Source organism: Megascapheus bottae, chromosome 8 (assembly GCF_031878675.1).
Source record: "Megascapheus bottae isolate mThoBot1 chromosome 8, mThoBot2.hap1, whole genome shotgun sequence".
Taxonomy (NCBI): domain Eukaryota; kingdom Metazoa; phylum Chordata; class Mammalia; order Rodentia; family Geomyidae; genus Megascapheus; species Megascapheus bottae.
The window spans coordinates 66,763,305-66,788,043 of record NC_143516.1 but is presented as its reverse complement, the minus strand read 5'-3'; the positions used below and the strand labels follow the sequence as shown (position 1 = coordinate 66,788,043).

The 24,739-nt window shown below is 41.8% G+C and overlaps 1 protein-coding gene across 1 annotated transcript in view; it reads right to left on the bottom strand.

Moving 5' to 3' along the window:
- Impg1 (interphotoreceptor matrix proteoglycan 1) overlaps positions 1 to 24,739 on the bottom strand; it is a 70,507-nt gene that overhangs the window by 29,351 nt on the left and 16,417 nt on the right. Inside the window, exons 6-11 of the mRNA XM_090337780.1 lie at positions 20,509 to 20,661; positions 16,759 to 16,817; positions 12,394 to 12,414; positions 10,195 to 10,433; positions 7,625 to 7,701; positions 6,506 to 6,584 (exon numbers count right to left, since the gene is read on the bottom strand). Of these exons, the coding sequence (XP_090193906.1) occupies positions 6,506 to 6,584; positions 7,625 to 7,701; positions 10,195 to 10,433; positions 12,394 to 12,414; positions 16,759 to 16,817; positions 20,509 to 20,661 (628 nt within the window). The remainder of the gene's footprint in view (positions 1 to 6,505; positions 6,585 to 7,624; positions 7,702 to 10,194; positions 10,434 to 12,393; positions 12,415 to 16,758; positions 16,818 to 20,508; positions 20,662 to 24,739) is intronic.

Sequence of the window (24,739 nt, the reverse complement as noted above, 5' to 3'; positions counted from 1 at the left end):
GGCAGGGAACATTATGAGGTTTTTTTTTATCTCCAAGTAAGCAGCAAAAATCAGGCATTGGAGGTGAAAAAAGTCAAGTGTAAACATGAATCTCTGAGTTCAAGTCCCAGGACTGGCACACACACACACACACACACACACACACACACACACACACACACACAGACACCATCTTGTAGCCAGAAATGTGGCTTAATAGTAGGGTATCTGCCTAGCAAGTATGAGGCCCATCAAAGAAATTACCAAAATTTTATTTACATTAAATATATGTGCAATTGTTTTAGAAAAAACTCAACAGCCAACATGTACTTATTCAAAATAAGCTTATACATATATATGTATGTGTGTATATATACATATACATATATATATATTCTCCTCTCTAAATCCTTGCAGTTTGCGCCCTATAAATGAAGATTGGCAAGCGTTCTGCTGCCTGCAGATGATAGTTAGTAAGCATTTTATGAAAATCCTGTGGATTAGCACTAGCATTTCTAAGAGCACAAAGCCAGTGTGTGTACGCTGGCGAGGATACTACTGCTTAGCCTTCTGCACAGAGAACTGATGGTCAGACATGGAGAGCGGTTACTTTTCTTCCTCATTCATTGCAAAGGAAGATAAAGAAAGGCAGAATGAACCCAAATCCCCTTATCTCCTGGTTTTCTCAGTGGGCAAAACATGTTGAATTCTGCCTGAGATGACTAAACACTATTTAAACACAAAGATTCTATGTTCCTGGTATTCGTGTTCTTTAAGGTCGGGTGATGACATGGCTTGTCACTTGGAGTGGAAGTGCATGACAGTTCTGGAAGGTTCTGGACAGTTCTGCCCAGGGAGATTCCTCCTCTACAGAAACACTGCACCATGCATCCTGTAATAATCTGGTGCTGGTAGAAATGCAGTTTCTCCTTGTCCTCTTCCTCCTCTTCCTTTTCTTCCTCTCATCCTTCTCCCTTAGTGGTACTGGAATTTCAACTCAAAGCTTTTGTGTTTGCTGGATAGGTGCTCTACTACTTGAGCCACACACCATCCTTTTCGTTTTTTTTTTTGCTTTAGTCATTTTCCAGATAGAGTCTTGTGGATTTGAGAAATCAGGCTGGCCTCAAACCATGATCCTCCAGTCTCCGTCTCTCCCTGGCAGGCTCTGGTTACTGTGCCCAGAGCTGTGCCTCCAGTTAAACCAGATTTCAGTGCACCTGCACTGCTGTGGCCCTGTGCACAGGCCCCATGTGACAGGCCTTCCCCAGGGCCTTGCAAGGCAATGTCAACTCCTGCTTCTTCTCTACTCTCCAGCTACAGACACCATTAGCAACTGGCCTGGGCAGGAATGTGCACAGAGGGCAGGCATGGTGGGCCTTTCCCTTGATTCTGATGTTTCCTCCTGATAACCAACAGGCATGTAAGGCAGAAATTCTGTGTGTGTGTGTGTGTGTGTGTGTGTGTGTGTGTGTGTGTGTGTGTGTGTGTGAGTGTGTGGCCCGGGGCTTGAACTCAGGGCCTGGCTGCTGACCCTTAGCTTTTTTACTCAATGGTGGTACTCTGCCATTTGAGCCACAGTCCACTTCCAGCTTTTTGCTGGTTAGTTGGAGGTGGGAGAGTCTCACAACCTTTCTTGCTGGGGCTACCTTTGAATTGCGATCCTCAGGTCTCAGCCTCCGGAGTAGCTAGGATGACAGGTATCAGCCACCTCACGGGCCTTTCCTGTGTGCTGCCATGACCTTCTTTCCCCCACAGGCCCCACCTTCCAATGTGCCCATCACCCTAGGATTCCAAGGAAAACACTGGCAGGGTGCAGACACTCAGTCTTTAACAACAGTGGTGTATTGTCTCCAGCATTTCCACCGCTCCCTCATGTGGTCCTAATCTCTCCTTTAGTTTCACAGTCACCTTTCCTTTTCCTCTGAAAATGTTCTACATGTCACAGCTCAATGATATGTTTTTAAGGTTTCGGTTAAAATTGCCATAATGGCTCCATCTCGAAACGCATTTAAGGGTTTATTCATGCAGAGCCATTCTCCTTGGCATTAGAGCTGTTTACCTGGGCACCATGCATGATCCAGACAAGGCAGCTCTGCAGTCTGCCCTCACAGTGGCAGAGCTGCTGAGGGGAAAGGGACAGGGAAGAGGAGGAAGGGGTCTCCAGGAGGCTGCAGAGCTGGGGACGGGTGTGTGGAGCTGGACATGGATGTGTAGCACCTGCCTCTCGTCTGGCTGGGTTGGTTGCTGCTGTCTGCTGTTTTTTCATTGCCAGGGAGTCTCTTTGGCATTGAGAGAGCACCAGGAAGACACAATTCCTGGGGATAGGCTGCAGTGGCTACATCCCAAGTGAAAAGTACCCCAGACACCCTAAACTGAATGAACAAACAAATCCCCAACAGGACAAATATGGTCAAATTGCCAGGTGCTCATGGCTCATGCCTGTCATCCTAGCTACTCAGGAGGCTGAGATCTGAGGATCGCAGTTCAAAGCCAGCCTGGACATGAAAGTCCATGAGACTCTTATCTCCAATTAACCCACCAGGAAACTGGAAGTGGAGCTGTGGCTCAAAGTGGTAGAGTGCTAGCCTTGAGCAAGATAGTTCAGGGACAGCATCCAGAGCGTCCAGGCCCAGAGTTCAACCCCACCACACACACACACACACACACACACACACACACACACACACACACACACACACAAGCACAGCTAGTGGTATGGCTCAGACTGCCCTCCCTCCCTCCTTTCCTGACAAAGTGTCACTACATAGTCCAGACAGGCCTAGTGCTCACTCTCTTCCTGCCTCCACTCCCCCAAGAGAGCTCACGGCACCTCTGGCTGCTGTGGCTTCCTTCTCTTTTCTGCTGCCTGTCCTCATCCCTCACTGGCTTCCCGTTGATCCTATCTCCCATATGCACTCGTTTCCGGTAATGGTGGAAGTCCAGATTCCTGGCACCCATGGTGGGGAAGAGGAAGCAAAGAGCCCAGGGTTGGGCAGGAAGATGGCAACTGTGGGCTCAGTAGAGTCAGAACATGAGCATTTTTAGGAAATGTCCCAAATCGAAAGCAGGAAGCACTCTGTGGGGTGTGTACCCCCTCACCTAGGTTTCATCTAAGAGCACCAAATCTGAGAGTTGGGAGAATTTCAATTAATTCATTAGTTTATTTATTTTTGTTGGCCAGTTACTGGGGCTTGAAATCAGTACCGAGTGTTGTCCTTAGCCTTTTTTTCCCCCTTCAAGGCGGGGTGCACTACCAAAAGAGCCACAACTTTACTTGTAGACTTTTGCTGGTGAAGTGGAGATAAGAGTCTTACAGGTTTTCCTACCCAGGCTGGCTTCAAACCTCAGTCCTCAGAGCAGAGCTCAGTCTCCAGGCTTGCCACATGCCAAAGACCCAGATCAGACCTGTGAGGACAGCCACTGACAAGGAGTTATGAAATCATAATCATGTGCCAGACACTGCTTAGCACACCAGTGGGGGGAAAAAGGAATCAAAACATGATTTCACTTGAAGTATTCAGTCTGGGAGAGATCCCAGACACACTCAGAGATAATTTCATACTGTGTGGTAAATGCTGGATGGCAGGATATATGATTTTTTTTTGCCGTGGGATGAGAGAACAGATGGGATTTGTGATTCATGGGTCTGTTCCACGGAGCAGCCGCTGGGATGTCTGCACAGATTGGGTGGCAGGTTAACTGGACCCGAAAGCATGGGTCTGGGGGCCTTAGGCTGGCATTACAGGCAGGAAGGGAAAATGATTTGCAAAAGGGAAACAGGATGATGGTGGTGACACATTTTTGGCAATGGTGCATGGCGTGAGCAGAACTTATAGCCGAATGACAGTGCTCCACCATGAGGTGGTTCTGTGAGTTTCTTATAGAAGATTACAGAGAGAAATAGATTCTTCTGCTCAGTGTTGATGTTTATAGAGGCAAAATGGTTCACCTCTGGTCCTTCTCTCCTCTTATCCACAAGCATTCATTTCCTACTTAGAGTTTGTCAAGGTAGAGACACTGGTGATAATGAAATGAACAGGGCCAGACTACAGCCCTTGACCTCACATAACCTTAATAGCTGAGTTCTATTTTGAGTTCATTTAACCTAGCTCATTTCACTGATTTCTTCTGATGAAATCAAAGACTGAGAAAGGATGGAGAAAAATTGGAAATGTGGTAATTTCAACATATTACTCAGGGAAGAAAAAAGGAAAAAAGGGTATTAGTAGAGCAGGTCTGTCTATGGTTTATGTCTCCCTCCCTCCCTCCCTTCCTCCCTTCCTTCCTTTCTTCCGCTTGAACTCCTGTGTTTGGGCACTGTTTTTTGGATTTTTCACTCAAGACTGGAACTCTGCCACTTGAGCTTCACTTCCACTTCTGGCATTTTTATGGTTAATGGGAGAGGAGAGTCTGAAGAACTTTCCTGCTCCAAGCTGGCTTTGAACTGGGATCCTCAGATCTCATATGCCTCTATAGCTATAAAGGCATGGCAAACTGACAGGTGGCTAATACGTCAAATTATTAAGAGACCTGGATAATGTTCTAAATTGTTCATTTCATAAATGTAACATGTGTGCTTTGGGAGGCAGACACTGAAGAGATGCGTCTGATAGGTCAGAAAATCATTTTCAGTGAAGGAAACCAGAGATGTACCTGTTCCTACACACTCTCCCAAAGCCGCATGACATTCTTGCCCCAGTGATTCGGTACTATTGTTGATTGAAGTTGAGGCTATTGTGTGGAGGACAGAATCTGAAGAGTTCCTTTCTATGGATTCTTAGCTCTCATTTTTCATGAAATATAAGTGATCTTAATATAAGGGGCTGTGCAAGAAAGAATGACTTAGGATCAATTGCTCTAAAAATATTCCTAATAGAGGGCTTTATAAATCTATTCAACATGCCAGTGCACTTGGTTTTCTAGAGGCATATTTTGCAAGTCTTTTATGTCAGAGAATTAACTACTAAATTAAACTGCTTAAACTCAAAAATTTTCTATTAGCGCTTTCCTGAAACTTTAATGGCTTAGTAGGCGTTGGGTGACACTAACCTTAAGAGATTTTTCTAGACTAAAATTATCTTAGTAATATCGTGGTGCAGGGTTTTGGAGCCCAGTGTTTCATTTGACTGCAGGTTGGGGGCAAGGCAGCCAGAATTGATTTGCAGGAAGGAAGTCACAGACTCATCCAGAACATTCTTCTCTTTGGTTTTTCCCATGTATAAATGGCATATCTTTCTTTTAGGAATGTTTCCTACTTAGAATTTCCATTTATTTTCATTAAGATATGCCATTTCCATCCTCATCTGCATTGATCAAGAAAGCATCTGGATCTGCCCTGAATTACCAACACTTTCGATTTGCAGCCTTAGTCTGTGTTCTACCAAATATATCTCTTCTTGCTGGAATATGAACCAAAAGCTCAATTGAGATAATTTTTTCATGTATAGCATGAATCTAAGGTTATCTAATGAAGCCTCTCCTCTAATTATTCTAATTATCCTAAGAGCAATGTTTGAATGGGGCAGATGATCAGAACAATGCCCCTGAGAACTGCATGTGCATCAGTATCCATGCCCTGTCTCTAGAGAGAACCACGAGGGAACCAGACACTGGTTTGGTCTATTGTGGAGGTGGAAGCAGATGGGACCAAATCCATCATCATGCAGACTATCAGCTGATGAGTACTGGAGGAGAAAGTTTTCTCCAGAGTAATTTCTACACTACAAGCAGGCAGATGTACATTTCATCATTGATGATTGTATTTTCTTTGCTATAAAGCCAGTCTAGAAGCTTAGAGCTAAATAAGTCTCTCAATTGTGAATGGGATTTTTCTCCGCAGTCCTCTGATTTCCTGCAAAAACTATTAAGATGAAACTTATGCAACATAAAATCAACATTTAAAGGCAATAATTTAATGGGGTTTAGTACATGAAGTTGTGCAACCAATATTAATATCTAGATCTTTCCATTTCACCAAGAGTAATTTTAGTTTTGTTTTCTGTTTTGATTCTTTAAAAAAAACAATTACTTTTTATTTGTGTTGATACTAAAACTTGAATTCAGGGCCCGGGCATTAAATTTTTTTCTCAAGGCTAGCTCTCTACCATTAAAACCTCATCTCTATATCTGGCTTTTTTGGGGGGGGAGAATTAACGGCAGATCAGAGTCTCACAGGCTTTCCTGCTTTAACTGGCTTTGAACCATGATCCTTGGATCTCAGCCTTCTGAGAAGAAGGGATTTATAGGTGTAAGTCGCCAGTGCTCAGTTTTGTTTTGATTCTTTGAAATGAAATCTTATTATGCTATATCCATGTATACAAAATGCCATAATATAGTCACTGAATATATTAAAATAATCTAAAACAAAGCTCAAATATAAGAAATCAAGGAAGAGTAATCTATCACCAAGTATAAGATGAATCTGGGAGTTATTTTTTGGAAGCCAAATAAAGAAGGAGCTTCAAGAAAGGAGTGGTTAACAACAGCCCCAGGTCAGAAATGTCACATAAAGGCAGAACAAACTCACCAGTCAGGCCAGTTTCTTCAGTGATCACTGTCTCGTGCAGGGGTTCACTGAGAGGAAATGCTGTGCTCAAAGCCCCATTCTGAAGATAAAAGAAAGACAGATGTGGAGACATTCTTTGCACTTGAGAAGGCTTATCTTTCCTGTCCTTTAATATTATCATTTACAGTTCAGGATATGCTTTTGTAGTTGTTATGAATTTTTGCTGTCAAGGGAGGTCCTGATGTAAAAAATCTGTCTTACAGGACAATATGTAGTGATACATGATCCATTCTTCCAGGTTAAATGATTCATCCAAATAGACACTTGAAATACTTGAAAATGCGTAAATTATATTTCAGTTTTTGAGTTCTTTTTTTTTTCATTTCAAGAGGTGTTACAGCTTAGTCTATACTTCCATTCCTGAACACTAAAGTGAAAACTTTTAGAAGATGCACATAGCTTTCAATTAAATGTAAAAAAATGCAAGTGAAAAACTGGGAGAGAGCAAGGGAAGGGAAGACATTGTACAAGAAGAAATGTCCTCTTTGCCTGACTTACGTAACTGTAACAACTCTGCCTTTATCATTAAAAAATTGTAATGTAAAATGTAAAAATGACTACTGAATTTACTAAGACATTAATTTGCATTTGCCACATCCCATAAATAAATATGTAGTCAAGACCTTAAGAATTAAAAGTAAATTTACAAGGTAAGTTTTCAAATATATTCTGCATAATACTGAAGGTCTATGTATACATTCATACAAAAGTCAAAATCAAAGTCAAAATTAATATGAATCAAGTTAATATGTCCTGCTTTATTCTTTTGAGTGCACAAAATGTGTTTGTTTAATCAAAAATGGAGCACAACCTCATTCTAATTGAAACAAGGATTGAACTGAATTTGGGGAATCTTTGAACTTCAGGATAGCTGAAATGCATCTGAATTTCAGTTTATTAGTTCTGTGACTAAAAGTGGGTTGGCAAAGTTTATGTTGCAAAAACAGAGAAGAATTATATAATTGCCTTTGCAAAAGAGATTTTTTTTTCTCTATGTAGTCATTAAGCTGATTTTTGTTGTTGGAGATTTTTGAGGCATTGCTCCTATTTGAGCAAAAGAAGGAGAACAAATTCTCCTACCTGAGTGACACTGGCAGGAGGTGTAGGTGGTCCTGGCTGGGTCTTAGGTTCAGAGACTGGAGACAACCCCACAACTTCTGTGGGTACAAAAGTACACAAGGTTAGGGTGTTCACATTTTATTTCTTTAATGATTGGGACAATAAAATACTCAAGGTTGAAAATGTGCCACTAGCCAATTTTTAAAGAATTCTACAAGAAACCATTAAGAAATGGGGGGCCATAGGCGAGGTAATGAAGGACAGATAGGAAGGTTGTCTTTGTCAGGAGAGGTGATAAGAATTGTCATGAAGGAGAGGGGAGAGGGAAGAGAAGTTAGTTGATGGGTGCAAGGGCATGTGTGAACAGAGAGGAGAATGAGCTAGTCCTCAATTGCTCAGTGAGGGGATGAGAGACAAGGCAAGATCATTAGAAGAGAGATTCCTGAGTGTTCTTATCTCAAGAAAAGATAGATGTCTGCATATGCAAATGACTGATTTGACTACATAATGTATTCACGTATCACATCAACATGTACTGGTGAATGTGCACACAATGTATCATGTTGCTAGCCAGGAGGTTGGTATCTTAGGACTGTGGGGTGAAGGCAGCTCAGGAAAGAAAATCCACAAGGTTTCATCACTAATTAACCATCAAAAAGCTGGACTGGGGGGACCAGGAGTTTAGTCTAGTGGTAGAGTGCTTGCCTAGCATGCACAACGACCCAGGTTCGATTCCTCGGTACCACATACATAGAAAAAAGCCAGAAGTGGTGCTGAGGCTCAGTGGTAGAGCTCTGGCCTTGAGAAAGTCCAAGGACAGTGCTCAGGCCCTGAGCTCAAGCCCAGAACTGGAATAAAAAAAAATGCTGGACTGGGGCCAGGAGTGTGGCCTAGTGGTGGAGTGCTTGCCTAGTACGCATGAAACCCGGGTCCAATTCCTCTGAACCATATACATAGAAAAAGCCGGAAATAGTGCTGTGGCTCAAGTGGAAGAGATTTAGCTTTGAGAAAGCCCAAGGACAACACTCAGGCCCTGAGTTCAAGCCCCAGTACTGGCAAAAAAATCCTACTGAAACTTAAAAAAAGAAAAAGCTGGACTAAAGGTGTAGTTCAAGTAGAGCATTAACCATTAGCACGAAAGCCAAGTGAGAGTGTGAAGTCTGTAGTTTAAACCCATTAACACACACACACACACACACACACACACGCACGCACACAAATTGCAAGAAAGAATAGCTGTGAAGACAGATCTGTAAGTGTTCACTTTTATTCTATGTATTTGTGCCAAGCCATTAGGCTGATTGGCAAGGCGAGTAGGGATAAAAATATAACTAAGTTGTTCGTTGCGGGTGGTTCATGCCTGTAACCCTAGCTACTCAAGAATCTGAGAATTTCGGATTGTAGTTGAAAGCCAACCTGAACAGGAAAGTCCATGAGACTCTTATCTCCAATTAACTACCCCCCAAAATCAGAAGTGGAGCTGTGGTTCAAGTAGTAGAGCACCAGCCATGAGCACAAACCCTCAGGGACAGTACCTAGAACCAGCACTTCTCCCCCCTCCTTTCCGCTTTCCCCGACCCAAAATATGACTAAGCTTTTAAAATAAGAAATGGCTAGCACACATCCTGGAATGAGGGACCAGTGTGGAGTCTGGAGTCTTTTCTATTCGAAATTCTGATTCTCAGGACCCATCATCTCCTTGGAGACTCAACAAATAAAAATCCCAGTCAATGACATGATCTCAGAGCTGACCTTCTCCTTGCCCCAGAGACCTTTGTGATGCTTCCCAGTGTGAAGAGTTGCCCAGCTAAACCAGAGAAGCAGAATCGGCAAACAACCATAGTTTCACGCTGTATGCTGTGGGACCAGCCTTCCCATACCTATTTCCCTATCCACCTACACCCCATCTCTGGGGCTGGTGAATTCAGCCTCCTCTCTCTTTAGGCACCCTCCGAGGTTCCTGAGGGCATTCTGTCTTTGCTGTTACTCTCTCCCCAGGAGGCTGACTTACATAACTGTGTCATTGGTTCTGCCCTCCTGTTTAGCCTGGCTCAGGATTATTAAGAAACCGTTCAGGCCTGGAGAGAATGAAGAGACCTCACTGCTTTTAGCTCTAGGAAGCTGCTGCCTTCCTTTGAGTATAGGCAAGCTCTGAGGAACAATTCCTTTGTCAAATGCTCTTCAGATGATCCAGATCTCAGTGGAACAGCTGTGTCTTGCTGGGATCTGACCAACTTAACAGATGACAAAATCAGTTTACTTTGTGTCACGGGAATGGCATTATCCAGGGGTTCTCTCTCTCTGCAGGGTTCTTTCTGCAGGGCTCCAGGGGATGACCCTGATGATCTGGACAGGGCTGAAAAATGTGAATTCTCTAGGTGCTGTCCTTGGTAATAAGTCACTAAAGGCTTGTTAAACCTGGTAAAGAGGAGTGAAGAGAGACAGAATGACTGCCAGTGTGGCCTACCTGTCCTGGTACGATTGGCTTTATAGGCTCTATGCTAAACATGACAGTTTTTATGAGACATTCATATCCTAGCTGCTGTGTGGGAGTCTAGGAGGAGCTCAGAGTCGTGACATGGCCCACTGACCGTCAGAGATCTGCATTGTCCCCGGGTCTGAGGGCAGGTCTTCCACTATTCTGCTGAGGAGTTTTGTGAGATCTACAGCTGGCAGGTTGATTTTGGGTCGTTGGTCTTCCTCCACTGTTTGTGGGTGGGCTCCTTCAGGTTCAATTTTGTTGGAGTCTAAAGACAGGAGATCACTTGCAGGGCGTTTTGTTCGGTCTCGCTTAAAGATGGCTGACAGCTGTACTTCCATGGAGTTTGAACTGTGAAGACAGAGAACACACCCCACTGAAAGCCGATCACCGGATCAGTGTAGCCGCTGGAGGGCCTGCCCAGGCCCCAATCCACAGGGCAGAATCAAGCTCTGAGCAGCTTCTCAAGAAATGTCTCACTTAAAACACTGCATGTTTAGCAGAAATTTGAAGTAGGGAAAAAATGACAGGTGTATATATTCTAATTCTAAAATTTAGTTTGGAAATTGAGTGCCAGCACGTGGGAAGACAGTTCAGCTTCAGGAAGGATTATCAACTGAATATTCTTTTGTGTATCATTTTCTTTATATCTTTTTTTAAACATCATTTGCAAAAGAATGTCAATGGCCCAATGTTAGTGGACCAAAGTGTGTGTGGGGGGGGTTGGTGGGGAGGGTGCGTGGGTTAAAAGTCATGAAATCAGGAAGAGAGATAAATTGTTCTTTGAAAAATAGCCATCTTTATGAAGGTCTATGAAATGCCAATATAATATACAGTAGTAGAACAGAAGGCTATTCATATTGTAACCACGTCCAAGCTGCAGTTCTGTAGGCCATTTCTACTTGCTTGTTTACACAAAGTATTTTCTTTTTGTCGGTCATGGGGCTTGAACTCTGGGCCTGGGAGCTTTCCCTGAGCTTTTCAGCTCAAGGCTACCACACTACTTGACCCACAGTCCCACTTCTTGTTTTCTAGTGGTTAATTGGAGATAAGAGTCTCATGGACTTTTCGTGCCCAGGCTGGCTTTGAACTGAGATCCTCAGATCTTGGCATGAGCCACCATGCCCAGCACAAAGTATTTTTTTAGTAAGAACAAAACCCAAACAACACTTTGGTTGGGCATGGTGGTAGATGCCTGTAATCCTCAGGAGGATGAAGCAGGAGGAGGGACAGTCTGAGGCTAGGACGGACTGTAGAGTAAGACCCTCTAAGATAAACAACAGAAAGAAACAATCTCTAAATCACATAAGAAAAAACTGGAGAAAAAGCAACGTATCATTTGATTAACTGTATTAACTGTCATGCTTATAAACAGGATGCCTTTTTGTATGTAAAAACAGAAACTCGATTATATCTTGTCCTTGAGATATAGCTCTGGCTGCAGAATCAGAGTTGACCTTTTGCGTCATGCCATAAATCTACACAGAGAGCTGCAGAAATATTTTAAAGGCCATTGGGACAGATAACGTGTGTTTTTGGCATTTCTTCAGACCACTCAATTGGTCAGAGTTCCCAGTTCATTATTTCACTGGACAATTAATTGTAAGGAGCTCAGTTACTGATCGCTGCAAGGTATGGAGGATCCGTCCTCAAATTCAAAATGACCTTGAAACCAAGGAACAAATTAGTTTCTCTGTACTCACCCTGATGGGTGCATTTCTGTGTGTAGACTCACACAAAATCCCCTTATAAACAATAGGTAAGAAAATGTGAAGTCATATTCACATTGCACCTGTATATTTTTTACATTTATCTGGTTAGATCTTAGGTTTAGTAGGAACCTAATCAAAGCAATGTTTCCCTGACTTTCTCACATAGTTTTTTTCCCCCAATGATATCAAGTTTTAAACTCAAGGTCCTGCATTAGCTCATTTTGCTCATCTAGTTGGGAATCTATCACTCGAGCCACACCCTCAGTCCAACTTCCGGCTGGTTATTTTAGAGATGAAGTCTCATGGACTTTTCTGCCCTGCCTGCCATTGAACCAGATCTCAGCCTCCTGAGATGCTAAAATTACAGGCATGAGCCACTGAATCCTAGTTTCAGATAGATATGTGATAGATATAGTTTCAGATAGATAGTGAGTCTTTGTAATTATTAACTAATCAAGTGCTTCCATTTAAAGAAGAAACTACAAAAACACATTGGCTCAACCCAATCATTACATGTAAATATTATTTGTACAAAAATTAACATAGATTTGTGAAGGAAAAATACACAATATTTCAAAACATTAAAAAGTTCAAATTACCCATCTCTTTCTTTCTTTGGTCTTCATTTCATACGCCACAGAAACATGCAAAGGAATAGAGAATTTTTATGACTTACTGAAGTAATCAATGAGTTATTTCACATACACAACTTTCTCCCTTGCATTTTCTTTTATGTCTGTCTGGAGCTATCAAGAACACATAAAATGCCAGAACTTGAGTGGAAATTTTGAAAACTATCTGAATATCATGTTTCTGATCACTGTATCCCTGGATAAAGAGGTTGCAAATCGACCTCACATATTATATATTGGGGGGTATTATTGCTAGGGAATTTTTTTTTATTGTCGGGATAACATATAGAGGGATTACAGTTACATTTGTCAGATAGTAGGCACATTACTTCTCGCATATTGATATCCCTTCTCATGATGTCCCTGTTTCCCCTCCCACACCTCCTCCTAATCATTTGTTTCCCCCCTTCCCTTCCCTATTTCAAATAAACAAACTTATATGCTGTATACTAGGTAACAAAGTCGGATACAGAAACAACATGAGATTAATCATAAGGACAAAAACAGAGAAGAGAAGTAACATAGTAATTAAGGACAACAATCTCTTGTTTCCACACTCTAGAGTTCATTTCATTTAGTCTCATCCTATTTGACCTCATGTACATAGGAAAAGTGTTTTAGAAATAGCTGTCTTTTTTCCAGAATGACATTAAATTATTAGTAGTTTATTTTCAAAAGTAATTATTTGATATTGACCCTTAGACCTAGTATTTTTGGCCAATGGATTATTACTACTACTTCTGTTACTGTGTGTGTGTGTGTGTGTGTGTGTGTGTGTGTGTGTGTGTGTGTACTGAAGCTTGAACTCAAGGCCTAGGCACTATCCATTAGGGTTTTCAATTCGGGATGGTGCTCTGCCACTTGAGCCATACCTCCACTTCTGGCTTTTTTTGCCAGTCCTTGGGCTTGAACTCAGGGCTTTCTCAAGGCCTAGTGCTCTACTCCTTGAGTCACAGCACCATTTCTGGCTTCTTCTATGTATGTGGTACCAAGGAATCAAATCCGGGTTTCGTGCATGCTAGGCAAGCACTCTTACCACTAGGCCAAACTCTCAGCTCACACTTCTGACTTTTTTGCTGGTTAGAGATAAAAGTCTTTTGTGGGCCAGGAATTTGGTCTAGTGGTAGAGTGCTTACCTACCATGCACAAAGACCCAGGTTCGATTCCTCGATACCACATATATAGAAAAAAAGCTGAAAGTGGTGCTGTGGCTCGAGTGGTAGAGCTCTAGCCTTGCCAAAGCCCATTGACAGTGCTCACGCCCTGAGTTCAAGGATCAGGACCGGCAAAAAATAGTCTTTTGTACCTAGGTTGACTTTGAATGGCAATCACCAGATCTCAGTTTTCTTCACCCACTTTCTCTCCCTTTCTCTCTCCAAGCAATTGTTTGTCTCTTCTCTGGCATTCCGGATTATTAATGTCATTCTCTGGCATTTTGTACGGTTTACTATAATTGGAATCATACTTCTATTTGGCTTCTTTCATTCATCATAGGTTGTTACTCATTTTTGAAAGGCTGCCATGCTGTTCTGTATTCCATTCTCTTGGTAAGGACAAGCCCACATGGCAAATGTGCTCCTATTGTTTTTCTCTTGCTTGATGATGGGACGTTTTTGCTTGTTTCTGATTCTTGGATATTATGCATGAAGCTGCTTAGGATATTTGTGTACCAGCCCGAGGAGCACTCTTATTCCTGGACTAGACTGAAGGATTAGCGACACTCCCTTATTGGTTGTAAAGGTAAAGCAACATCTAAAGCAGAGAGTTTGCTCAGTAGTCTTACAGAGGTGGTCAGGGAGGATGAGAAGGGGTGCACTTGATGAAAGGACACTGCACAGACCTGTGGAATTATGCCCTTTATAGTTGCATGTGCTGAGAGAAGAACTGTAAAAACAGTTGTGCTAATAGCAGATGCCCTAACGACTCTCCAATTGTGTGGAGGGATTCAGATGGTCTCATTGATGAGAAAGTACTTGTGAACTTTGAAGTCAGGTTTTATATAAGTAGAAGGGAAGATAATACCATGATACTCACTGGGTTTTCAGTATACTGCAGGAATCTGGCTTCAGGAGGCAAGCAATTTCCCTCGTAATGAGTTTACAATGCCCTGAGCATGCCTGTGAATGATCACAAGTTTGTCCTACTCGCAAGCCTATTGATTATTACATTCAGAGGCAGAAATAATGCCAGTATTGGGGACTGAACTCAAGACCTGGGTGCTGTTCCTTAGACTTTTCCCTTACAGTTGATGGTCCACCACCCAGAGCCACAGCTCCACTTCTGGTTTTTCGGTGGCTAACTGTGGATAGGAATGTCACATTTCTACCCCAGCTGGCTTCAAACCTTTACCCTGAGAGCTCAGCCTCTTGGGTAACCAGGATTGCAGATATAAGCTACTGGAACTCTACCCAGGGGCAAATTATTTTCTGGTGGCCTCATGTTCTCCTAATACAATTAAAATCAGTAGTAGAAGGTGATCAAACTAACTTCATAAACATCTTTGGCAGAAATGAAAATAAATCCTTACAGAGATAAATACCGGGGGAAAATTCAGTTTCCAGTGATAAATCTTCAAAAGCTTTACCATGGAAAATTTCATCTTCTAACATTTTGGTTTTCTTCTGAAATAGATTTTGTAAATTGCTTTTTCATTTATTAAAGGGAGGGGCTATGAACATTTAATCATTCACCAGGAGAAATACTCTCATGGATTCCTTCAGCTTTAGATTAAAATTTTCTACTTTAACTGCAGTGACTTATTCTGAACACCTTTGCTATTTATGCAAAATACTTTTCTACCACTTTTTATTTTTCTCTAATCCATCTGATTTCACATGGAGTACTGCAGAGCAGTGTTTTGAAATGAAAAAGAGTTTGTTTCAGTAGACATCAAGAGTTTCGTCTTTGATAACGTTTACTTTTCAGTATTTTCCATAGAGTGTTAAGATGTGGAAGAAGTAGCTAGGAGCATGCGCCTGGAAATTCCCTACAAGCCTTGCTGCCCCGGAAGCTTTATTGCTGTTGTTGTTAAATATTTTTTACCATCTTTCAGTGGTTTCACAAAGTAGTTGACCTTCAACCAAGTTTATGACTACAAATCATCTTGATCAGTGTCACCCTGTTTTTCTTTTGTGAAGCCTTGATGCCTCTTTAAAAGACACAAAGCAGGAGATTTTCTTTTCTTTCTTTTTTGTGGGTCATGGGGCTTGAACTCTCCTGGGCACTCTCCCTGAGCTGTTCAGCTCAAGACTACCACCCTGCCTCTGGGCCTGGGTACTGTCCCTGAGCTGTTCAGCTCAAGGCTACCACTCTACCCTTGAACCAAGCCCTAATTCCTGTTTTCTAGAGAATAACTGGAGATAAGAGTCTCAGGTTCTTTTGTGCCTGGGCTGGCTTTGAACCTTGATCCTCAGATAATAGCCTCCTGAGTAGCTAGGATTACAGACGTGAGCCAGGAGATTTTCTGGTGAGGCCCTTTTCATTCACCAAACCCCTTAGTGCATGGAATCTGTTCACGCCAAGGCTCATATTTTCTTGGTGACATTGCTCAAACAAACAAATAAACCAACACACCATCTCCCCATCCCACCAACAAACCATCTTATGACCCTTCCTTTAGATGTTTGAAATAATGAGGATCTAAGGAGAGACATAAAAGTTCTTGCCACAAATCCCTTGAACCTGCATTATTCTTGGGGTGGTAATGGGTGCACACTTATTTGTGCTGAATCTATGGGAACATGGTGGAATGCTGCAGTTTATTTAAAGATTTAAATTAATAATATCCAAGTGGTGATACGTTACTGAAGTTCATTTTTTAAATAATGTAAATGATCTGTGCTGGGGAGACTTGGTATTTTTTTAATCCCTATGCTTCTCCCAAACAACTCGTTCTTCAACCCCCTCCACACCACAGGGGCCATGCTTTCTTCATTTACTCTTTCCTAACGTTCTTGGATGACACAATTTGTTAAAATGGTGATGAGAGTGTTGGATAGGGAACCAGGCAATCTGAAACCCAAGCTATTTGCTGCTGGTGAGATCTTTCCCCAAGAGGTTTACTAATGTCATTACCAAGGTCATCTCTGTAGGAGGCATCATTTCTGACCGTAGAAGGAAGAAGGGATACACATCTGTGCTAACTCTTAACAATCCCTGGGAGTCATATTCTAATTAGACACTGCTGTTATGTGAAATGTATTCAGTCCTCAGGACTTGGCAGAGCTAAACAATGGAGGAAAGAGACCTTATAATTCTCATGACATCTCTTTTAAAATAAGATACGAAGAAAGGTAATTTTAAAATTGAGACGAGTCCCATTCTCTTACTTACCTAAATCCCAACACATGGATTTCTTTGAATCCTGGAAGTTTCTTAAATTCCTTTTGCAACTGCAGAGAGAAAGATAATTTGTGACACATTCTTTGGTTTCATGGGGGCAGATTACCAAAGGCTTTTTCCGCCCAAATACTTTTGATGAGCTAGGGGAAAAAATGAAAATGGAAAATTGAAACAACCAAAGAGGTCAAACTCTTTGTTCTCAATTGTTTCTGAAACCAGGGGGAAAAAGTTTGCTATTTACTTAGAAGCCATAGCCTGGTAATTCTGACCTGCTTTTATAGTTACTCTACATAAAACAGAAAATAACTCTAAGGTGGTATTTAGAGAAAACTTTTTTTGGCTACTTGAGTTTTATTTTACTGACACAATAATATATTTGCAAATTCTAATTATAGTCAACTATAGTATTTTCATTATCATGTGTTCTGAATCAGACTAGAAGATCTAGAAAACATCTATAATATTAAAGACAGTAAGATATGACATTAAAGTTCTATAATATTATACATATTATAGATAATAATATTATAATAAAGATGTTCTTAATGTCTGCTGTACCTAAATGAGCAGGTAGGTATATTCTAATCTAATGGATTAGATTTTCTCTTGGACTTTTGTAGATGTCCAATAAGTTTTAACAATTTATTCTTATTTTTTTAATATTTTTATTGTAATTAAGAAAAGGGTTACATGATATTTGCCAGATAGAAGGGTGCATTAATTCACATACATTGATACCCTTTCACATGTCTTGGTCCCCATTACCCTCCCCCCCCACCCGCACCCCTCATCTTGTTTTCCCCCCTTCCCTATCTAATTTCAAATAACCAAATACAAATATATCCAATATATCAGATAACAAAGTGAGATACTGTAACAATGTGATATAACCAAGGGACAGCAAAAGAGATGAGCGATAACATAGTACAGTAAGGACAACAATCATTCATTATATGGCTTTTGTTTCTATATCCTGGAGGTCCTTTCAATTAGCTTCATACTATATGGCCTTATGTATCAAGGTTTTGCTCTATTGCAGATCTCTGCTAGTAGAGCCCAAGGTTTCTACTGATTATGACAAAGGAGGGAAACCATTGAGCCTAAGTTCCTTTGAAACAATTTATTCTTATTAGTAATTTAGAATTGTTGTGCCCAGCTACTCCCTAGCTTCGCCCTGTGTCTCCTCCTTACGCTTGGACCTTTTCTGGAAGCTCTTTCCAAGCTAATATCTCAGTTCTGTATGTCTGTTCTGTCTTCACAATGGTCTGTTCTTTCCTGGCTCTTCTTCCAGCCCTCTCACCAGTCCCTCAGTCTTCTTTGCCCCATTCTATTCATGTTGTGACTCAATCTAGTGAATCTGCAAGCTCTCACCCCTCAGCCTGCATTGAACCTCACAAGCTCAATGGGCCAGCACTTTATGAGGTCCTATATGGACCACCCAGCCACCTTTTCTGGAGAGGGAGCAGGAGATGAGTGCAGCGAAAGAGAAGAGAAGTTGACTTCCCTCTCCCTCTTACCCCGTGGCTCCAGCATTCATGTGTGGAGGAGAAAAAGGAGGAGGAGGAAGTTGAACAGGAGAAGAAGGAAAAGGAGGAAGGAGAGAAGGTGGAGGAAAAAATGCTTCCCCTCTCTAAATTAATTGTTCTATAATCAGTGACTTTTGGATAAATCTCCAAGTATGGGCTGCACTACTCTTGAATAAGTCTAATTTGTCTTCTTCTTTTCTCTCATCCTGGAGCTTGAACTCAGGACCTGAGAAGCTGTCCCTGAGCTTCTTTTGCTCAAAGAAGCTAACAATCAACCACTTGAACTGCAGCTCTACTTCCAACTTTTTCTGGAATTTTTAAAAATTTATTGGAGATGAGAGTTTTGCAGACTTTCCTGCCAGGGCCAATTTCGAATTCGATCCTCAGATCTCAGCCTTCTGAGTAGCTAGGATTACAAGTGTGAGCTAGTGGTGCCCAGTAGGTCTCATTTTTTTTTTTTAGAAAGGCGTCTATGTCTGTCTTGAATTAGTGCCTCTCATTCCATGCCAGCAGCCTGCCAATTATATTTCCTGTCATCCTCATCCCCTTCTAGATTCCACGTCCTCCTGATAGACAAGATACATATCTCTGACTCCAGGTGCCTCTGGGTCATTTCCCCTGAGCCCTTGCAAGGTGCAATGTCCCCTAGCTTCTGCTGTTGGAGGTGGTCTCTGCCCATTCATTTCCAGGGCCAGCTAGATCATCTCACTGAATTGTAGAGCTTGAGTCTTCTCTGGTTTGTTTTGCATTATATATCATAGAAGGTGTGCATCTTGTCCATTTCCTTTACTAAATCCCACGATCTTTCACTCTGTGTGTGTGTGTGTGTGTGTGTGTGTGTGTGTGTGTGTGTGTGTGTGTGTGTGTGTGCTGGTACTGTGGCTTGAACTCAGGGCCTCCCACTCTCGTGTGGTTTTTTTCACTGATGGCTCACACTCTACCACTTTAGCCACACCTCCATTTCTAGAGTTTTGCTGGTGAATTGGAAATAAAGAGTCTTATGGACTTTTCTTCCCAAGGCTGGTTTTGAACTGTGATCCTGAGATCTCAGCCTTCTGAATAGCTCAGATTACAGGCATGCGTCTCTAGCACCTGGCTCTACCTTTCGCTTTTACATTGTTACCTTTCTTTCTCCTAGCATGTAGCAGATTGTTGTTCAGATAGAGGGAGTGAGGGGGAGTTGAATGGATCTCGTCCTCTATTCACTCAGCAGCACATCACCGAGCTGTGGGAAGGAAGGCTGTGGCTTACTCTGGGCTCTGCCGGAGGAGGCAGGGCAGGGCAGGAGGGGTGTCTTGTTTGGTGGGCCCAGGCCTCCTTTGTGAACATCTGTGCCAGTGGTTAAGAGTAAGCTTTGCTTAGGAGGGTGTAAATGCATTTAAGGAAAAGAGGACCTAAATAAAAAAGTAATAAATAAATAGACTTGGGTTATTCTGCTTAGGTTATCTTCAGGGTGAACCTTCTGATTGTGGAACTCTAACCACCAAATTGATAATTAAGTGCCCAGTTAACCTTGTTAATAATACCAATGCACAAGAGGTTTGCCTGATTCTGCTGAAATGGATGTTAACGAGGCTTAAAAAAAAGAAAAAGAAAAAAATAAAGCAGCTGTGTTGAATTTCTCTGAATGTTTACAGAGGAGAAAGAATTCAGACAACAGGGAAGCCATCCGGTTTGACATATGTATTAAATTGCTCATTAGGTTTATTGTGAAAATCAGATTAATGCAAAACACTGCCCTTTAATTACTAATTAAGGCCTTCATAGATATGCTAATGCAGGTGGTGGGCTGGTTGTGTGTGTGTGTGTGTGTGTGTGTGTGTGTATTTCTAATGGCTGACCCCCTGGGTAGGGGTGGTCCCTGTTAAAGAGCTGGGAGGGGACAAAAGGCTATGACAGAGGGACTTCCTCTTGGATGAATGAGACTCTGAAAAGCAAATAGTAACATTGAGGAGATGAGACTTTACACAAGGCTGAGCAAGTCACAGTCTTTGTCCAGTTTTTCAAACTAGAAGGGGTGTGGCCTTTCTTCAGAAATACGCATTTAGGAATAGGAGGCACCTCAGAGAAAGCTCACATGTAAATAAGAATGGAAAAGTTCCAATGGGCAATATTCATCTTGGGGACTCCCATCATGACGTGACGTGGGCTGTGTTGGCTGCTAGCCTTCTGTCATGACGTGACATGGGGACGTGGTGTGGGCTGGGTCACCCACCTGCAGCTGGGACTTTTCTGCCAGTTCTTGATGGTATGGAGACCTGGGATCAGAGAGCTCTGCCTTGAACTTCTGGTTTGGTAGAAAGATGCTGAACTCCACCTTTTGATCCAGTGGGTCCTCTGGCACATTAGTGAATCCTGCTTCTCTTTCCTGAGTTAAAACAAAAAACGCCAACAACAAACTAAAAACCCCCAAACCAAAAGACTTCTATTCATGTGAATCACAAACTCATAGCTACTTTACTAGAATATATTATATTAATTATTATCAATTATTAATTACTAATATTAATGATTATATCCAGAGGTTGATTGTGAAGAATCACATGCTTTTGGAATAAAAGTTCTATGAATTAGAAGTAGCCTCTGAATTCCATTGACAAAGTAAAAATGAGTTAATTATTTTGTGGTCTTGATTCCTTATGACTTCACCTACATACAAACATGTACACTCCTGCATTCTCAAATCCAGGGTTATTTTCATATATCAATGTTGTCAAGTACCAATGGCTCACACCTATAATCCCAGCCACTGAGGGGGCTGAGATGTGAGGACCAAGATTTGAAGCCATCTTGGACAGGAAAATCTGTGAGATTCTTATCTCTAATTAATCAGGAAAAACCCAGAAGCAAAGCTGTTGCTCAAGTGATAGAGCACCAACTTTGAGTGGGAAAAGCTAAGGGACAGTACACACACACACACACACACACACACTCGTTGTTGGTGCATCACTGTGGGGATTGTCTATGTTATTGGGTGAGTTTGTAAATACTCTGTTGAGAATTGGATTAGAGAAAGCAACCTATGGATGCTGACAGATTAATATAATCCTTATTTTTTAAAAAGAGAAGAGTCTAGACTGATTTTAATGATGGAGCATTTGCACCTAAACTTCACACTGAAAGTAGTTTAAAAACCCTGGCAGGGCCGGGAGTTTGGCCTAGTGATTAAAGTGCTTGCCGAGCATGCACAAAGTCCCGGGTTCAATTCCTCAGTACCACATACATACAAAAAAGGCGGAGTGGTGCTGAGGCTCAAGTGGTAGAGCTCTAGCCTTGAAAAAGTCCAAGGACAGTGCTCAGGCCCTGAGCTCAAGCCCAGGACTGGCAAACAATAACAACAACAACAACAACAACAACAACAAAAACCCGGGCAAAAGTGAAGTAAGCCAGACTCACAGGAACATAGGCTCAATGGTTTCCCTCATTTGTCATAATCAGTAGAAACCTTGGGCTCTACTAGCAGAGATTCACAATAGAACAAAATCTAGAGACATTAGGCCAAATAGTATGACACTAAATGTAACGACCTCCAGGATAAGGAAACAAAAGCCATATAATGAGTGATTGTTGTCCTTAATGTACTATGTTATCTCTCATCTCTTTTGCTGTCCCTTGGTTATCTCATGTTGTTACAATATTTCACTTTGTTATCTGATATATTTTATATATGCTTAATTGGGTCTTTGAAATAGGATAGGGAAGAGGGGAAATCAAGATGAGTGGGGGGAGGGTGGGAGGGAAATGGGGACCATGGCATGAGAAAGGGTATCAATATTTGTGAAGTAATGTACCTTCTATCTGGTGAATATAAATTAATTAATTTATATTAATTACAATAAAAATATATGAAAAAAACCCCTGGGCAAACAGCAGCATTTGCGACGTCTCTCAGCAGGAATGGCAGATTCAGGTCACCTTTAGAAGCAAGCATATGGCTGAGCACAGAACCACTACTCCTAGGATCTGGATTTGGCTTTTTTCCACAGAGGGCCAGGCCCCGGGCATCCTTGTTTGCTGGTCTGGGCAGGAGTGGGGTCTTTCCATCATTCCTGTTTCCCATGTGCTCCAGGACACAGGAGCTATGGCTGGAGTCAGTTTTCAAATGTGGAGTTTGACAGATTTTCAGCCTCAGATACCTGGGTCTGTGGGGTATTGATAGCTTCAAGAAATATGTTAGAAAAGGGAGGGGAAGGCAAACAAGATGATTGGGAGGGGTTGGGAGGAGGGAAATGAGGACAAAAACATAAGAAGGGGTATCAATGTGTGAGAAGTAATGCACCCACTACCTGGTGAATGTAAGTGTAACCTCTCTATACACCTTGATAATAAAAAATAAAATGAAAAAAAAGGATAATGTAAAAAAGAAGAAATATGTTAGAAATATATCTGGAGAAGTTAAACTAAAGAAAATGAATGGCAACCAATAGAAATTGCCACAAAGAATAAGATGGACATAGGTATGTCAAGAATTAATATCTGGCTGGTGCTAATGGCTCATACCTGCAGTCCAAGCTACTCAGGAGCTGAGATCCCAGGATCATGACTCAAAGCCAGTCTGGGCAGAAAGAACGCACAAGGCTCTAATCTCTAATTAACCATCAAAAAGTCAGAAGTGGAATTGTGGCTCAAGTGGTAGAGTGCCATCCTTGAGCAGAAAAAGCTCTCGGTCAGTGCCCTAGACAGTTCAAGCCAGATGACTAACATAAAAAAAAAGAGGGGCTGGGAGTGTGGCCTAGTGGTAGAGTGCTTGCCTAGCGTGCATGACACCCTGGGTTTGATTCCTTGGTACCACATATACAAAGAAAGCTGGAAGTGGTGCTGTGGCTCGAGTGGTAGAGCGCTAACCTTGAGCAGAATTGCTCAAAGACATAGCCTAGGCCCTGAGTTCAAGCTCCAGAACCGGAAAAAAAAGGAGGGAGGGGGGAAGGGGAGGAAGAGGGAGAGGGTGAGGGAGAGAGAGAAAGGGAGAGGCAGAGGCAGCCAGACAGAGACAGAAATACAGAATTACAGTTCAGGTGAGTGGATATTTTCCTTCTCATTTCAGGTCATAAAAAGTTCCTCCATTTGTATGGAAACTTGCATAATATAAATTCACACCTAGCAGACTGATGCTTAAGTTTTTCTTATATTTATTCAGTCAAAATGCAACCACTGAACATCCACGTAGACATTATATAGTGCCAGGATCCATGGGGAATGAACCACATGACAGAAAGGATTGCGTTAATAAGCTCACTATTTTGTTTGAAATTTACATGAAGCAGATACACACACACACACACACACACACACACACACACACACACACACATTTGTGCAGGTCCTGGGCCTTAAACTCAGGTTCTGGGTGTTGTCTCTGAGCTTGTTTTTGCTCAAGGCTAGTATTCTACCACTTAAGCCATAGATCTACTTCTGGATTTTTTTTTTTTTTGAGTAGTTTATTGGAGATAAAAGTCTCACAGACTTTCCTGTCTGGTTTAGCTTCAAGTTGCGACCTTCAGATCTCAGCCTCCTGAGTAGCTAAGATTACAGGCATAAATCACTGGCACATTTTGTAAAATGTAGTACTAAGAAGATATTGTTAAACATTAGATATCGTGTGTGTGTGTGTGTGTGTGTGTGTGTGTGTGTGTGTGTGCCAGACTGGGGTTTGAATTCATGGCCTTACACTCTGTTTGTTTTTTTTTCCTAGCTGGCTCTGTACCACTTCAGCTACATCTACACAGCTAGCTTTTTTTGTTGGTTAAGTGGAGATAAGAGTCTCTCAAATTTGTTTGCCCTGCTAGGTTTGAATCATGATCCTCAGATCTCAGCCTTCTGAGTGAGTAGCTAGAAGCTAGAATTATAAGCATGAATCACTGGCACCTAGCTTGGATGAATGATTTTATTAGAGAAATAAATCAGCAACTGCTAGTTGTGTGTATTTATAGGGCCCAATGTGATGCTTTGATTTATCTTTGTAATCTGGAACAATGTTATTAAACTTATTAGCACTCATTACCTCAAATACTCCTCATATTCTTTTGTGGCAGGGACAGTAAATTTTCCTTCTTAGTAACTCTGAAGTATCTAATGATACTTGTTTAGAATAAGCATTCTGTACCACTGTGTGGGTTCTTAGAAACTTTTGACCCTAAGTTATTCTTTCCCTTCTGCCCTAGACCTCTCTAGCTGGGAAATTTTATGAGTGATGCTCCATCTATATAAAAAGTGGATTATTTTTTCAGGCCTCTCCTCTAGTATCTTCAGACTGCTTATGACGTGTTTGGCTAAAGCCCAAACATGTTTCCCAGACATTTAAGGCAATCTAGCATCTGCTTTCAATCTGTTTGAACCACATCAGGCTCGCCTCTCTGTCCTCACAGCCACAGTGCCCTCAATCTATGTCACTGTATTCATTTCACCGGGGACCTTTTTCATTACTCCCCACCTTCAGAATCTCTGTC